General features: G+C 40.4%; 1 protein-coding gene across 1 annotated transcript in view; it reads right to left on the reverse strand.

The window, feature by feature from the left end:
- KIFAP3 (kinesin associated protein 3) overlaps nucleotides 1–11,452 on the reverse strand; it is a 69,023-nt gene extending 57,571 nt beyond the window's left edge. Inside the window, exons 1-4 of the mRNA XM_053469412.1 lie at nucleotides 11,228–11,452; nucleotides 3,490–3,621; nucleotides 1,848–2,002; nucleotides 119–177 (exon numbers count right to left, since the gene is read on the reverse strand). Coding sequence (XP_053325387.1) covers nucleotides 119–177; nucleotides 1,848–2,002; nucleotides 3,490–3,621; nucleotides 11,228–11,259 — 378 coding nt within the window. The 5' untranslated portion in view covers nucleotides 11,260–11,452. The remainder of the gene's footprint in view (nucleotides 1–118; nucleotides 178–1,847; nucleotides 2,003–3,489; nucleotides 3,622–11,227) is intronic.
- Between the last annotated feature and the right edge of the window lie 6,498 nt (nucleotides 11,453–17,950).

Genomic DNA, 17,950 nt, shown 5'->3' on the forward strand with positions numbered 1-17,950 from the left:
AAACACATTATTTCGTATGTGCAGACGCACACACAACTCATGACAAGAGAACATTTGGATCTACGAAACACAAAAGCTACAAAACAATTATAATATAATACGACACCATCAGTGTTACCTCCATTCCTTCAAAAGGTGGTGGATCTTTTGGCTTAGTGGACTTTTTCTCTTTCTTTTCTGACAAAGGAAAGATAGTATAGACACATGAAATTACATTTACTAAAACATTTTGGATAAAAAGCATATTAATCTTATTATGATTAAATGTATTAAAATTACCCAGAATGTACCCACGTGATTTTGCTGTAAAGTGTACTTTGTGTCATTTAAAGCCAGACAAAATGAGGCACTACCTAAAATGGTTATATTCTCCTTCAAAAGAAGATTTTTGGGGGATTGTTAAAGGCTTGCAAAGTGTGGTGAATGATCCATGAAATGCTCTGTTAAGGCCTTCATGCTTATATGTGGATAGTGTTCCTATTAATTTCAATAGAAGCACTTTCCTGCCACTGTTAACCACTTCAACCTATTATTTAAATGTATGTGTTAAAACTTGAAAATGTATACTCTGACTTATGCGGCCAAGACGTTTAAAACATATAATGCAATAAACAGGCAATTATGTGCAGCTATGTACTAAGTACAAACTACATTTCTGGGGGCAGAGTGGCATATAGGGGGTTAAAAGGCATATCATGGGGCAGAATGGCATATAGGAGGGTATAAGGCATATCAGGGAGGCAGAGTGGTATATAGGGGTTATAAGGCATTTCTGGGGGTACTCTGCAAGCCTGGGGGCAGATTGGCAAACAAAAGGAAATGAAAAAACATTTCAATCATAGCTTTTATTAAATATGAAAAAAATGTTTGCATGAATTAATAGTTACTAGTAAACAAATCTTCCTATAGAGTCGTCTTATATTCAGGCTTCTTCTTTTTTTTCCTAAATTAATATTCAGATTTTGGGGCGTCGTGTTATAATGAGGGTCGTTTTATAATCAAGCAAATACGGTATTTTTTAAAATGCATGAATGCCTACTTTTTCAGAAGATCGGATGGGTGTAGCCATGGGTCTGTTATTTGTCATGCTAGCATTTACATCTAGTGGTTAATAAAAATCAAACCTTGGTTAAAAAATGGGCTTAAAATATAGAAAAGTGCTTATTGTAGTATGATATTCTGTACAGTGCATGTGTTTTTACTCTACTTTATTGTCTCTGATCGAGAATGACATTACATTGTTTTCTTTCAAACTCATCTCACAAAAAATGTTGTTTTAACCCACTATTGACTTTTAGACCTACTTAGAAGGAGATGCTTAGTCACATAGTCATTGAGTGATATTAAACAGGAAATGAAACACTGGCTTATATTAAGCTTGTGTGAAGTGGTAAAAAAAGCCTTGAAAACAAGCTAGGGCTTAACAAAGAAATACTTTGCACTTGAGTGTGTTGTTTGGAGGGGAATGAAAATAGTAGAACACACAGATATTGGAATTAAAAAGCAGAGAATATTAAAAAAAAACAAAAAAACACAATAGCATGTTTTTTATTCAGATATTTAAACCTGCAAGGTTTCCCATATGGTTTTAACTAAAAGGATACAATGACAGTATATCACACTAAAATAAAAATGAAAAAAGATTGTACAAGGGCATTAGTATTTTAAAGTAGTATTAAAACACTGTGGGTAACATTTATTAAAAACTATAGAATGCATTTTATATATCAAATCTAATAAAAATCCAAAAGTTTTTACAGCTCTTATATTTCTTTTTAGAAAATGTAGACCTTATTAAAAAAACTCAGATGGATATCTCAAAGTTTTTCTTTGTTTTTTTTTTTTACCTTTACCAGACAGTCCATCACGCCTGTTCTGAAGATAGTAAAGCAGCTGCTCCACCTCTGCCAACTTAGATGGATGGATGAGTTTACATTCTTCTACTACCTTCCGTGCTAAAGAAGAAATGTCCGTGTTGGCATTGAGGCTTTTCAGACGGATACTACATATCAAATTAACATAAAAGTATAGGTTAATAAAAACAAAATCGAATGACAACTAGTATTAAGAAAAAAATGATCTAAAAGCTTAAAACATACAATATGGATCATGCATGACGAAAAACTAGGGATGCACCAATATATATATAAATATATAAATATACACACATAATTGCTAACAGTAATCACACTGCCCAGGCAGCCAGTACATGCTGGAACCTGGGCATGATAGGAGTGTGATTACAGCCTCCCTATGCCATGCTATTTCCCCCCCCACACACACACACACACACATCCATGCTATCACACACACACACTCATTCACATACTTATAACATTCCCTTAATCACACATACTCGTTCCTTTATTTCTAAAGTGGCCATCAGGTACGCTAAGCCGTTGGCTCTCTACTCATAGGGTGAGATCCAGTGGTTTATTTCTGCTTTGGGAAAACCTGCTGCTCAGTCAGTGACTGATCAGCAGTATTCTCCCCTCCATTGTAATCACGCTTCAGTGTAAAAGTAAGGCCTTTAGGACTAATGCTTAGAAGAACAGTCTGATCAGAAACCTCACTCCACACAAATTTTTTTTCATTAATTCACTAAAATAAGTAATCAGATATCAGAAAACAATTTACATTTCAAACAATTGTTGGACCAACTCTCTCAAGGAGACAGCATAATGAACATAATGTTGTGTATGTGATTATCAAAAAAATTGAAGATTTTAAATTATTTGCTAGAAAAAACAGGAATGTTGGGATTTCAAGTACCTCACTTTGCTATTCATTATAACAGGTAAACACTGTTGTGTTTCTTTTACAAGAAGGGTTGTGTTGGTCCTGCATGCATAACTCACTGAACTGACTATGTGTCATAAGAAAACAAGATGCTCATTGGAGCTATTAACGTAAATGGATACAGCTGCGAAAGTCCACTGCTAAACTTTTGAGACCTACTCTATAGGCCAGAAAATGAATCACCAAGAAGAAGAGGCAAAAACTATTTCTTCCTGTACTATGAAAATTTCAGTGCTCCTTTCAGGCATAAATGCATCTGGCAGAGAACTGTACTGTAGTACACATCCTTGGGATACTGGTCTTACTATGATATTATAGTCATTCAATTACAAGAAAATACCAAATGTTCAATACATGAACTTAATTTTTTTGTAAGCAATTCACTTTCATTTGTTTTTCTCAAAAGAGGACATTGGGAAGATTCTGGCCTTTCCCATCCATATATGACTAAGGAAGGAAACGGTAATATGCAAAAGTCCCCAATACAACAGAGAACTGTGAGCTGTGAGATAACCTTGATCTAGGGAGGGCCACGCAATTCTTGAAAAAATGTTTGTAGCACTGCTGGATAGGAACAAATATGATTAAACACTATGACAAAAAATGTCAATAGTTATATAATCGTTATAATGTAACTTATAATAAGGCAAAAACACATTAGATTGGTCTTGGTGGCCAAATTTTACTTACATTTTTTGGCACCCCTTACGCTCACCAAGCATGGGATCTCCCATCTCTCCAAGGATGGTGGCTTCAACTTCGTAGTGAACCACAAGCGCTTTTTCGCTCGGATGTACATCTATGTTTCCTCCTTTCACTTTCCTGCAATGTAACGCTAGTTAAATCATTTTGCTTTTCCTACTTGCATATGTTCACAATCAGTGATTCCAATAAGAGGTAAGTGAATGTATGGGTGGATAAGGTTTGTGTTGAGACTTTCCACATTGTCTACCAATGCTTATTCCTTTATATATAATTTGCAGAAAATAATTATTTGATTTATTTACCAACGTCATACCCAATAGTGCTGTACATTGGCTAAATCCGACATAACAAGCAGCACATCATATAACGGCCTTTGCTTCCTATACATTCTTGAATTAAATCTCCTGCCCTGTAGAGGCCTCAACAACTCTGCAAACCTCTATATCTCTCATCTCATATACAAATGCACTCCCAACTACCCTCTTCATTCCTCTCCTACTTTTATCCCCTTTTTACAACCCATATTCAGGATTTCATACGTGCTGTAACTGCAACTTTCATAATGCCCTCAACCAGCACACCAAAAAAAAAATAACGCATGCTCATTTATGCAGTACCCTCCTACTATCTTCATTTCTCCTCAACCACCAAATAGATTGAACGTTCACAAGAGCACAACCCTCTTTTCCTGATGTACCATTATGTTTATCATTTCCTTATGTACCATTATGTTTAACATAATGATATTTAACATTTGGCTTTTTACTTTTACTGTACCCTATTATACCAGCACTACGGAATCTGCTGGCCATATATAAATAAATGTAATGTAAAAAAGGAGAGGTGGGGGTATTTTATACAGGACGTGTAGGTGCAAATGTTTAAGGTGGACTAGCCGCACAAGTGTAAACATTGTTTAAATAAATAAATAACATTACAAAGATCATAAAAGGTAGGATATGAACCAAGAAAGAAAAGTGTCAAATGTGAATGATTTGAAGAAGAGCATGGTGCACAGCATCAAAAATGGAAGATCAATATGAATGATTAGCAAAAGTAGGCCCCTGGATTTACGAGAGAGTAAATTATAGTTGACAGTCTAAATTGAGTGCTGAGAGGGGAACTCACTTGCTGTGATTTGGAAACCATCTTATATTCATATATGATTGTTAAGTTTTTATTTTTTAACCACTACCTAACACTATCTAACAATTTCCCCACTAACTATGCCCCACCACACTAAATACATAATACATTTAAGTAAAAAATAGGGGCTTTGGACCCAGGGGAACACGGTTTTCTTACTGTTCTCTGTCTCTACTCAGCTCACAATGACATAGAGACTAAGTGAGCCAGAGAACAGAGACAAAGGCAGTGCTTACAAGCATTGTAGAGTAGTAGGGATCATTAGTAGAAGGCGAAATAGTAAGTCAGTGAAAATGAATGTATTAGTTTTTTTTCAGCTGGTCTCATAATGTGTAAAATAAAGCTGAAACGTGAAATACGCAGGAAGCAGAGGATGGATGCTACATTGTAGAAGTCTCCTACATATATGTAGACAAACTTTAATAATTTTAGTGACTTTTTTTTATTATTAAGTCTCTCTTTGGACAGTTGGCAGCAGCAATGTTGTTGCCAACTAGAAGTTATTGAAAAGACAATACAATTTTTGAATATATACTAGTATCAAACTACATTCTGAGACACAGCACCTGCAAGTCCTCATTTTACATACATGTTGACATGAAAAAAATTCTTAATGCTTACTCCAGGTGTTAGCTGCAATACAAGTCAACCTGCTGACAGCTGCAAAAGCCTGTAAAGACCATATATTCAAGGTCTTTACAGTGCAGGTAACATTTACTCAAGCTCAAGAGCATGTCATCGGCTGTCAACATGCAAATACTTGATTTACATTTTCAGGCATAATTACTGTTCTTGAATGGTGGCAAGAATGTGGTTAGCGCCTCAGTATTATGATATGTAATTGATTAGCAAGTGTTGAAAGTGAAGGAGCCAGCTGGATTTCTGGTTACAGTATTCAGGTCATGAACTTTGTGACTGAATTTAACCACTTAATGCCTCAAAAACTGCTTGACATCTTGGAAGGATGATGAAAAAGCAATAGCAGCTTAATAGAAATGCTTGTCAATTAATTTAAATATCAAATTGAGGTACACTTTCCAAGGAACAAAAGCTGCTGCATGTGTAAACTACAAAGAAAGGAACCACTGTCAAATATACTCCTTCAATAGGAGAGTTTGGGTGCTATGTAGGACTTGTAGGTAATTGTTGGGTGAGAGTGTTATGGTCTTGCTGCTTTTCTGCTCACGACCAGACTTACTCAGCTGGGGGCTAATTAACAGCCTGTCAGAGTTACCACGCTACTCTCCTTTGGACCAGCCCATTATCAAGCCCCTAGCAGGCAGGTCACGGAAAAGCAGTCACTTAACAACCAATGACGTGCCTGGCATTAAACAAGTGTAGAAAGTGATCTGCGATCTACTCGGGACAAATAATAGAATCTTTTTAGCAGGTTTTTTCATTAGCTTGTGTAGATGAGTACATGATTTTTCAAATAAAAATAAAAAAATTTCCTTTTTTCAAGTTATCATATTTTATATATTTTTTTTCATAGGAAATTAGATGATATGATCAAAAATGGTATCTAAAGAAAACACTTCTTGCCTGAAGTGCCTGAAGTAGACCAAGAAAGATTTTAGCCGCAACAGTCAGAAGAACAGGTTCGGGAAAGAAAAACCCACAGGTAACCTCAGGAGAAATTCAGGCTGCTCTGGAAAAAAAGACGTTGTGGTTACTCCCTCCAGTGGTTACACACAAAAAAGATGAAGGTTCTGGAGTGGCCATCACAGTCTCCTGACCTTAATATCATCGAGCCACTCTGAAGAGATCTCAAACGTACGGTTCATGCAAGACAACCAAAAGATTTTGCATGACCTGGAGGCATTTCCACCTGCAAAAATGTGGGGGTCGAGGACAACTATTACAAAACACTGCACACAGTGTTATGGCCTAGCTGCTTTCCTGCTGCGTTGCTGGAAGCTAATACAGCCTGGCTGGGTTGCCATGGATACACCCCTGTCCCTCCTGTGCCTCAGCCCATTGTCCAGCCCACAGCCAACCCCTTCTGGCTACTTAAGCAGCCAAACTTCATTTCCTCCTGGCCCTTGTGTTGTTTCCGGCTGCAAGTGCAATCTCTGTGTTCCTGAACGTCCCTCACAGCTCCTGATTCCTTACTTCGCTGATCCCCGTGTTCCTGACCCCAGCTTGTCTTTTGGTATATGCTTTTGGATCACGATTTCGGCTTTGTTCACTATTGTTATTACAATAAAGGTGATTGCATTTTACGTTTCGTGTCCATCTGGTCCCTGGTCCCTAACACACGATAATTGATGCTAAAGGGGCAATACACAATACAGAACTAAGGGTACGCAGACTTTTGAACAGGGGTGTGACAGAGGTGAAATAGTTAACTTTCACTATGTTATCCATAGAGAGAAGCTACCAGATACATCTGGGGCTAATTAATCAATTTATGGGTGTGGTTGGAGGGTTATAAAAGTTAGCTCTCAGTATAGTCAGGGAGAAAGGCCGGGGAGCATGTTGGTGGATTGTGCTCCAAGCTGCCAGAGACTAAAACAGGGCTGTAAGTTTTATTTCAGGGGTTTAGCTAGCCACCTGTAGTTAGTCAGGTTGATAGGCATGCAAACAGACTGGCGATCGTCAGATTAGTTTTCCGAGTGGGAGGTTTTTTATTTATATGTTTATTTTGCTTTGTAAATTACAGCCTGTGCATCTGATGTCTTTACACCTGCATACTGAATAAATACAGAATAAAAGGCTTTATTATTACAAGAAATCCTGCTTTATGTGTGCTGTACCCACTACAACTACCCCACAGAGGTAAAAATCCTTACAAGGGGTCATTTAATTTTTTTTGTTGCCATGTTTTGTTTTATGATAGTGCCGTTCTGTTAAATATGAATCCCATAAGAAATAAAAGAAATGTGTTTTGCCTGCTAACTCGTGTTTTCTTTAAAATTGGTACATATTACCAATTGTCAAAGGGCATGTAAACTTTTGATCACTACTGTATATGCTCCTGGATCAATATTTGGCTTTGTTTGCTTGGTTATTACAATAAAGGTTTTTTGTGTCCGTCTGGTTCCAGGTCCCTAACAGAGAAAAATAAATCTGAAATTGGGTCTAAAATGTAATTTAACCCTTTTAGTCCCCTATGGCTGTACATGCACATTCGCAAGATGCCCTTATGGATGTACAGTTGTGTGAAAAAGGGTGTACTTTCTTTTTCACATGACTGTACAGGTGGCCTCATGCAGAGCTCTTGGAGTCCTGGGGCGCTTTGGGGAAGAAGAATCTGTCAGCTCTACCCCTCTCACGATAGGGTCTGCCCTGGAAGCCCTGCTCCTGTGGGGAGCGAGAGACTTTTGAACCATAGCCTATGTTCTGGCCTGGGAAATAAGGCCAAAATGACTGCACCCGTCTTTTGGAAGCAGGTTTACGCTGTGGCATCCAATGATTATGCCCGGTTGTCTTCTCTAAAAGGGACTCCAGCTCTTCACCAAACAGACTCTTACCCTTAAAGGTGATATTAAGAAGTCTATTCTTTGAGGCATTATCCGCAGCCCAGGCTTTCAGCCACAAGGCTTGTCTAGCCGCGACTGAGAGTGCAGAAGCTCTGGCTGTTATTCTGATGGTCTCGATAGAAGCATCACAGAGAAAGTCCACAGCCAATTTAACAGCAGCGACATTCTTTAGGATAATGTCTCTAGAGGTCTTGGCGGCAACATCATCTTCAGTCTGTGAAAGCCAGACCTTAACCGCTCTGGGAACTGACGCAGATGCTATAGCTGGCTTAAAAAAAGAAGCAGAGGCCTCAAAAGGCTTCTTGACGGCTGCTTCAGCATTGTTCTCCATGAGGTCAGAGAAATGTGAACCATCTTCTAGAGGTAACGTGTTTTTTCTAGAGACACTTATAACTGCGGTATCCACCAAAGGGGTTAAAAGGAATATCAGCGCGGCAGAGTGGCATATAGGGAGTTAAAATGAATAGCAGGGAGGCACAGTGGCTTATATAGGTGTATAGGGCATATCTGGGGGCAGAGTGGTATATAGGGGGATTAAAAAGCATATCTGGGAGGCAAGTATGTGTGATTAAGGGGATGAATGAGTATCTGTAAATAAATGGAGTGTATATGTGTGTGTAGGGGGGGTGGCATGACATAGGGAGCCTGTAATCACACCCCTATCATGCTCAGGTTCTAGCATGTGCTGGCTGCCTGTTATTGATTTTTTATCAAAAGTAAGTGACACCAGAACTGGACAAAAAAATGCAATAGTTATATATATATATGTAACACACCAAAATGGGACAACAATTAATATACTTTATATATATATATATATATATATATATATATAATTGTTACCAGCAATCACACTTCTATCATGTCCAGGCATACCTAGATTCCAGCATTTACTGGCTGACTTTGCATGATAGCAGTGTGATTGCTGTTAACAATCATATATAAGTATATTAATTGTTGTCCCATTTTGGTGTGTTACTTACTTTTAATAAAAGTGTGGTTTTTATTTTTTTTTTTTTTTTTAAGGAGAGGGAGTCATTTTCGGTTTTGGCCAAGAGAATCCTGATTTTTCGCTTTCGGTCCAGAATTTTCATTTCGAACAAATACGGTATGTATATATATACACACACACACACACATATATATATGTGGCCGCACTTTTTTTCTATATTCGGGGTTTAGCGCAGGGATGCGCAGTTCATGTCACCCCGGGACATGTACCGTATTTGCTCGATTATAAGACGACCCTGATTATAAGATGACCCCCCAAAATCTGAATATTAAGACGACCCCAAAGGAAAAAAGTTTTACCAGTAAATGTTAATTCATGTAAACTATTTTTTTTAATAAAAGCTATGATTGAGAAAAATATTTTTTTGTTTTTATTTCTTGTATTTTCCAACCTGTCCCCCAGTTACGCACATCTGCCCCCAGGCTTGCCACTCCAATATGGCACTGTGGCCCATGATATGCCTTTTAACCCTCTATATGCCACTGTGCCCCATGGTATGCCTTTTGACCCCCTATGTGCCACTCTGCCTCCAGAAATGCCTTATACCCCTATATCCCATTCTGGCATTTAGGGGGTTAAAATGCATATTATGGGGCAGAGTGGCATATAGGGAGGTATAAGGCATTTCAGGAGGCAGAGTAGCATTAAGGGAGTTAAAAGGCATTGTATAGAGCACTCTGCCTCCAGAAATGCCTTATACCCCTATATGCCACTCTGCCATTTAGGGGGTTAAAAGGCATATTATGGGGCAGAGTGGCATATAGGGAGGTATAAGGCATTTCAGGAGGCAGAGTGCTCTATTAAATGCCCCCTTAACGCCACTCCAGAAATGCCCTATGCCCCCATTTAACACACACACCCTATACCCCCATTTAACTAACACACACACTCTCTCTCCCCCCCTCTCTCACCCCCCTTCCCCCGCTCTCCCCCTTCTCTTACCGGTGCTTCCAGCCGGGGCAGCGGGTTGACGTCGCCTTCTGCTGCAGCCGGAAGGAGGTGTGGCTAGCAGCGGGGGTTTGTATGCGTCCGTCGCGTATACTTTCCCCGGCTGTCAGAGATCAGAGTTCCCCGCACCGGTGCGGGGAACTCTGATCTCTGACAGTCGGGGAAGGTCTATGCGACGGACGCAGACAACCCCCGCTGCTAGCCACACCTCCTTCCGGCTGCAACGGACGTTGTCTACGCGGATCGCGTAGACGTCAACCCGCTGCCCCGGCAACGCAGCAGGAAGCTGTGTGTGTATGATGATGGGGGGGGGCATGAGACAGGAGGATCAAGGTCCCCTGCAGCGGTGCGGGGGATCTGGATCTTAGTCTCCTAATCAGACCTCTATTTGAGGTCTGATTAGAAGACGACCCCGATTAGAAGACGAGGGGTATTTTTCAGAGCATTTGCTCTGAAAAAAACCTTGTCTTATAATCGAGCAAATACGGTAGTTCTAGGCGCATGTTTTTTTTTTTTTTTTCTTTTTCATTTAGCCCTGCAAGGTTAGGATCCAGATCCCCCGCAGCGCTGCAGGGCACCTGGATCCTCCTCTCCGGCAGCTGCGGACGTCTGTGCGATGTGCGTAGACAACCTCCCCTGCCGGAACTACTATGTGGAGCAATAGAGGAAAGTGCTCCCACTGAAATCAATAGAAGTGCTTTCCATGGCATTGAGATCTGAACAGATGCTTCACCTTGCCAGTGCTGGATCTGACTAGAGGTAAGTATATCACCTGCCAATAAATAAGTTTGAGGCTGGGTAAAGGAGCAAAACACACAGTACATTTAAAGGGACCTTTATGCTAGCGTTTGCATTAAAGTGCAAATAACGGCTGGAGTGTCTCTTTAACTCATTTACGTGAACATCTAATCACCCTCTAGGAAAGGCAAGGTCCTGTGAGGCCAAAAAGACAAAGGATTATATAAAACGTATTTAAAATTCCTAACCATAAACCCACGTATTCACTTTTAACTTGGAAGGTCACTATGACTCACATTACATTTACATATAATACATGCAAACATCAAATACCCCACGATGCATCACATATGTGCACCTGATATACCACCCCTACAGACATCTGTAAACCTGTCACCTCTTTAAGTATCTGGCATCTTCCGACTGCATCTTTACACCGCAAATATATTTTGTGTAGGTCGGTGTATTTCAGAGGTCGTTTTCTAATTGATGAGAAGGTAGATGGAGCACTAGGGCGGAGCCGAACGAACCGTTTGTTCCGTTACCAGGGAGAGAGTCGAACAAGAGTCGCTCCGCCCATTACGGACAATAATAAAAGACGGATGCCGTAAGTCAATGTGGCGTACGGGTGACGTTTTGGGCATGCGTGGTTTCAATGTATGATAAGGAAGTAGCGATTCAGGCTGGGATATGCGTTACAAGTAGGGTGCTGTAGGAAAATTAATCTGTAAATGATTTGGTGGTTGTCCCTTGCACACACTCAGGCAACAATACTGGGCATTTGTACTTGCCTTGCACAACGCGCTGGCAGTGCTGCTGCTTTGTATTGTCCTGGACGTAAATTTCACGTTTCTATGTAAAGCAACCCTGCACTGTGGACATGTAAACTCGATAAAGGGAATCAGATGATCACTTCGTGTAGTTGTAGTAGGCGGCATGCATCTCCTGAAAACGTATCTGATAACAGCGCTAGTACCACCATTTAGGGGAGGGATGACTAAGGTAGATGGTGGGGCTGCGCCACCACTACAGCCTCCCTTGTGTTCTCAAGCAAGTAGATGCAGGAGGGAAAAATCTAGGCTGCTGAAGATCCAAAATCCAGTAGTGTCTGTGGACCCTTTGGGTAAACAGATTGTTAGGCTTACAAAGTATGGTATGCACGTCTCTGTGTGTTTCTCTGATTTAGTCTGTTCTTAGACTTCGTAGTGTTCTTTTGTGGTGATTGAAATCCAAAGCAGTCTGCTAAAGCAGAGCACGGAAAGCATAATAGAATATTTGAGCGCTAAAAAGTCAGAATACATATTTCTGTGAGAGTTTAGGGTAATTTTCATAGTTTTGCTATAGATGGTCCATATAAGGACATTTCACCATTTGTAATTTAAATGTTTACACTATTATGAAACATGCCGCATCACATATGTTGCAAATCAGGGCTATTGTAATCTCCAAGGGGCTCCCAGGTCATGAGAACTTGCCCAAGTAGTGCAGTTGCTATTTATGAGAGTTTCATGTCAAATATTACATTAAGATATATAAATAGACTTGCAGATTCAGATTTGTACAAGTTGCAAATTCACCGAATTTTGGTGGTTCGTACAAAGCCACAAAAATGAGGCCGACCCCTTATAAATCATACGAAAACAGAGCAAAAAGGTCAGAATTTGTGTCTGAAATACATAGGGCCACATTCACTCGCACTGACGTTCACTCTCTCACGCTCTCAAAATGTCTCGCAACCTTCTCTGCTGACCACTTCTGCATCTTCTTCTTTATGTCATCTTCCGGCGCTCAGCATTGCAAGCCGGCACCGAGACCGAGCTAGAGGTCTCGCAGAGGAGAGAGAGGGGCGCCGAGCGGGTACTGACAAATTGGTAAGCGAAAACCACTCGGCGGGCTCTCTCTCTTCCGCTGGAAAAAAAAAAAAAAAAAAAAGAGGCTTGGGGTGGCAAAGTGCCGACTGGAGCTATTGCCCCACTCTGCTCCATGGTAGGGCCGATCCCATGGATCAAAAACCACTCCCAGAATTTTAATACTGTCCCCTTGGGTCTGGAAAGCAGGTGTCTGACTGCCATCCCAATCACCAATAGTAAAAAAGTCACATTTGCTAAGATTCAGTTTAAAACCAGAGGCACATGTAAAATAGCTCTTTTCAAGGACTCAGGGGTTGTGCAATATACACTAACGTCATCCATGTAACCCAGAGCCTTCACCTGTACCCCTGCCCCCCCCCCGGGATGGGGACGCCACGGATAAAGTTATCCTTTTTTACAAGGGCTAAAAGGGGTTCAATGGCATAGACAAAAAGAAGGGGTGAAAGCGGACATCCCTGCTTCACCCCAGATTTAAGATTTTCTGAGTAGCGAGTGCACTTCTCCCCTTCCTCCAAGTACTTTACCCAGGCATTAACCCCTTAAGGACCTGGTTTATTTTTGATTTTTGTACCCTTTGGGACCGAGGCAGTTTTTAACACTTTTGCGGTGCTTCTGTTCAGCTGTAATTTTCTCCTCACCCATTTAGTGTACCCACACACACGTTATATTTTGTTTTTTTTCAGGACAAGATGGGCTTTCTTCAGATACCGTTATTAAAAAGAAATAAAACATGGTGAAAATTTGAAAAAAAAAAACACCTTTTGTGACTTTTATTTGAAAAATATTTTACTCACCTACAAAAGGAAGTAAAAAAACTAGCTAAACAGATTCTACTATTTGTCCTGAGTTTAGAAACGCCCAATGTTTTTATGTTTTTTTGCTGTTTTTTATAAGTTATAGGGCAATAAGTACAAGTAGCGTTTTATGATTTCCAAACCTTTTTACAAAATCTGGTCATTCTGCCTCCATCTCCTCTTTAAAACATCTTTGAAGCTGGTTAACTCAATTTATCCCAATCAAACCATATATAAAACTAGACACCCCAGGGTATTTGAAATGCTGGAATTTTAACCCTTTCCATGCAACCACACTTTGTCAAACTTTGTAATAGTAATTTTTGTTTTAATTTTTTTTTCTCAAAAATTGTAATTTAGTTATAAATATAGAGGTCCTGGTATATGTCACTGTCAAACAACACCCCAATATGTGTTCAGCAACATCTCCTGAGTATGGTGATACCCCACATGCATAGGTTTGTCAGATTGTTTGGCTGGTAAAAGGCTACTTTTGGGATGCGTAATTCAGGTTTTCAACACAGACTTTTAGAGGCAGAATGACCAAATGCTATCTCCTCTTTGGAACATCTTTGAAGCCGACTACTTCAGTTTACCCCATCAAACCATATATTTTTGGAAACTAGACACCCCAAGGTATTTCAAATGCTGGTATTTCAACCCTTTTCATGCATGATATTCTACCACCAGCCTTTGCCAAAGTTTGTGGTAGTATTTTTTTTTTTTTCACACAAATTGTACTTCAGGAATGAATTCATAGCTCCTGGTATGCGTCACTATCAAACAACACCCCAATATGTGTTCAGCAACATCTTCCGAGTGCAGTGATGTTTGTCGGGTTGTTTGGGATTTAAAATGTACCTTGCAGGTCTTGCAGGCAGTAGATGTCTTTAAGATCCAATCCAAGTGTCTTACTTAGCACCTCCTCTACAATATACTTTGTTCCTTTTTCCTCCTTCTCTCTCTCACTAACTTCAATCTTAATTTTTCTTCTTTTTTTTTCTTTTTTTTCTTTCGTCCTTTTTTTTTAAGTTTATTATTCATATACAAAATTACATAAATATGGTATTTAAAATTTTTAAATTGATATTTGCTCGATTTTAAGACGACCCTGATTATAAGACGACCCAAATCTGAATATTAATTTAGGTAAAAAGAAAACCTATTGATCGTCTTTTGACTCACTCTTGGCTTCCCATTGTTCCGGACAAATGAGAATAATAGTTTTGAAAATCTATCCAAGACCCGACCTGATACACGTAAAGGAATAACTCTAAATAAATATAACATTTTATCAGATTTATTTTATCTAGCCAAGAGGCCTCCAAGAGTTTCATCTTTTCTAATTGAGTGGTAAGATCATTTAGTAAATTTTCATAATTACTCGAAATTAATTTTTTTAGATTAAACATTAGTCTGACCCCAAGGTAATCTATCCATCCTTTGAAACAGTCGAATCGGTAGCCATTAGTAAGTAAAATATTCTGAGTTGATGAAAGGTAAGCAGTCATTACCTGAGTTTTGGGTAGGTTCAACTTATAATTAGAATATAAACTATATTCCTGGATAGCCATTGTGCTCTTTTTAAAAAACAAATTAATCCCAAATGCATCTAAGGTAGCGCTAAGAAATTCCCAACTAACTCTATCGAAAGCCTTCTCAGCGTCTAGCGCTAGGAAGGCTGAGGGAAAAGAAAGTGAGTGTACTTGGGAAATTAAATCAAATAGTTTACGGGTGTTATCTTCGCCGGTTCTACCGCTTATAAATCCAGATTGATCTGGGTGTATCAAATCTCCGATCACCTTGTTTAATCTGTCCGCCAGTATTTTGGAGTATATTTTGGCATCTAAATTAATAAGCGAGATTAGTCTGTAGTTCATCAAAAATTTAGGATCTTTCCCAGGCTTCCCAGGGATCGGACAAATTGAAGCCTGCAACATCTCCTTCGGTATAACTCCCTTATCTCTTATGTTATTAAACACCCTTAACAGTAATGGAGAAATCAGTGGGTCTAGTACCTTATAAAATAGAGCTGCATAACCATCCGGACCAGGATTTTTTATCCCTTTTTTAATTTCGCGATAGAATCTTTAACTTCAGTCAAGAGAAAGGGTTTGTTAAGGAAATCCTGTTTCTCTTTTGTTAATTTGGGAAGTGAGAGGCCCTGTAAAAAATGCTCTATGTGCGATTTCGGGATATCACTCTCAGGTTATATAATGACATATAGTAGTCTCTAAAAGCTTTAGCAATTTCGGATGGATCCAACAGTACTTTATTACTAAGTATCAGTTTCTTAATTCTATGTCTACTATTTGTTGCCTTAAGTTTATAAGTAGTAATTTTGTGAGCCCGATTGTTATCATGGTACCAAAATCGATAATAATTATCGATTAGTTGAATCGATTATTATCGATTATAAAATGAGGGTTTTTTCAGAGCAAACGCACACAGAGCAAACGCACACACTGTAATCACTGTGACAACTGGCCCCGCCCCTTCCTTCTCCCAGAAGGCTAGAACCACATGGCTGTGACACTCATCTAACTGTAAGTATAAAATTAATATTTGGGCTACTGAAAGTTAGGGGAGGTGGGGGTTAATTTAGGGGCAGTTATGGGTAATGGGGTGTTTAGGGTTAATTTAGGGGCAGTTATGGTTAATGGGGTGTTTAGGGGCAGCTATGGTTAATGGGGTGTTTAGGGGCAGCTATGGTTAATAGAGTGTTTAGGGTTAATTTAGGGGCAGCTATGGTTAATGGGGTGTTTAGGGTTAATTTAGGAGCAGCTATGGTTAATGGGGTGTTTGGGGTTAATTTGAGGCAGTTGTGGTTAATGGTGTGTTTAGGGTTAATTTAGGGGCTGTTGTGGTTGACAGGGTCTTTAGGGTTAATTTAGGGGATGCTGTGGTTAATGGGGTGTTTAGGGTTAATTTAGGGGATGCTGTTGTTAATGGGGTGTTTAGGGTTAATTTAGGGGCAGTTATGGTTAATGGGGTGTTTAGGGTTAATTTAATGATGAGGACTGAGGGTTAATTTAATAAAGTTAACTTAAGGTGCAGTTAGAGATAAAGGGGGGCAGACTAAAGGGAATCTAAATCCTGGGGGCAGTGAAGATTAACCCAGTACTTATTTATAAAAGTATGGTGTCAGTGTGCTGTGAACGGGTCTGTGACTCTATGAGGGGACTATGAGATATTGGGGGGTATAAGGCATATCTGGGGAGGACGGAGTGACATATCTGGGGGTATAAGGCATATACAGTATACAAGGCATATGTGGGGAGGGCAGTGTGGCATGTCTGGGGAGGACGGAGTGGTGTATCAGGGTGTATAAGGCATATCTGGGGCCACAGTGGCATATCTGGGGGTAGAGTGGAGTGGCATATGTGGGGAGGGGAGCGTGGCATGTCTGGGGAGGATGGAGTGGTGTATCAGGGGGTATAAGGCGTATCAGGCACAGTGGCATATGTGGGGGTGGAGTGGTATATGTGGGAGGCAGCGTGGAGTGGTATATGTGGGAGGCAGCGTGGAGTGGAATATGTGGGAGGCAGGGTGGAGTGGAATATGTGGGAGGCAGGGTGGAGTGGAATATGTGGGAGGCAGGGTGGAATGGTATATGTGGGAGGCAGGGTGGAATGGTATATGTGGGAGGCAGCGTGGAGTGGAATATGTGGGAGGCAGCGTGGAGTGGAATATGTGGGAGGCAGCGTGGAGTGGAATATGTGGGAGGCAGCGTGGCATGGTATATGTGGGAGGTGGCGTGGTATATGTGGGAGGCAGCGTGGAATAGTATATGTGGGAGGTGGCGTGGTATATGTGGGAGGCAGCGTGGAGTGGTATATGTGAGAGGCAGCGTGGAGTGGTATATGTGGGAGGCAGCGTGGAGTGGAATATGTGGGAGGCAGCGTGGAGTGGCATATGTGGGAGGCAGCGTGGAGTGGTATATGTGGGAGGCAGCTTGGAGTGGTATATGTGGGAGGCAGCGTGGAATGGTATATGTGAGAGGCAGTGTGGAGTGGTATATGTGGGAGGCAGCGTGGAGTGGTATATGTGGGAGGCAGCGTGGAATGGTATATGTGGGAGGCAGCGTGGAATGGTATATGTGGGAGGCAGCGTGGAGTGGCATATGTGGGAGGCAGCGTGGCATGTCTGGGAGGCAGCGTGGAGTGGCATATGTGGGAGGCAGCATGGCATGTCTGGGAGGCAGCGTGGCAAGCCTGGGCTCAAATGTGCATAAATTGGGGGGGCTGGTTGGGAAATAAAGACAAGAAATGCATTTTATCAAAGTTTTTTTTATTCTGCGGTTTGTATTTAACATCATTTGTTTATTAAATTATTTTAAATAAATGAAAAATTTACATTCATTTTTTTTATCCGATTCATCGAATAATCGACAAAATAATCGGCCAACTAATTGATTATGAAAATAATCGTTAGTTGCAGCCCTAGTTTTATGCA

The sequence above is a fragment of the Spea bombifrons genome, chromosome 6 (assembly GCF_027358695.1).
Source record: "Spea bombifrons isolate aSpeBom1 chromosome 6, aSpeBom1.2.pri, whole genome shotgun sequence".
Taxonomy (NCBI): domain Eukaryota; kingdom Metazoa; phylum Chordata; class Amphibia; order Anura; family Pelobatidae; genus Spea; species Spea bombifrons.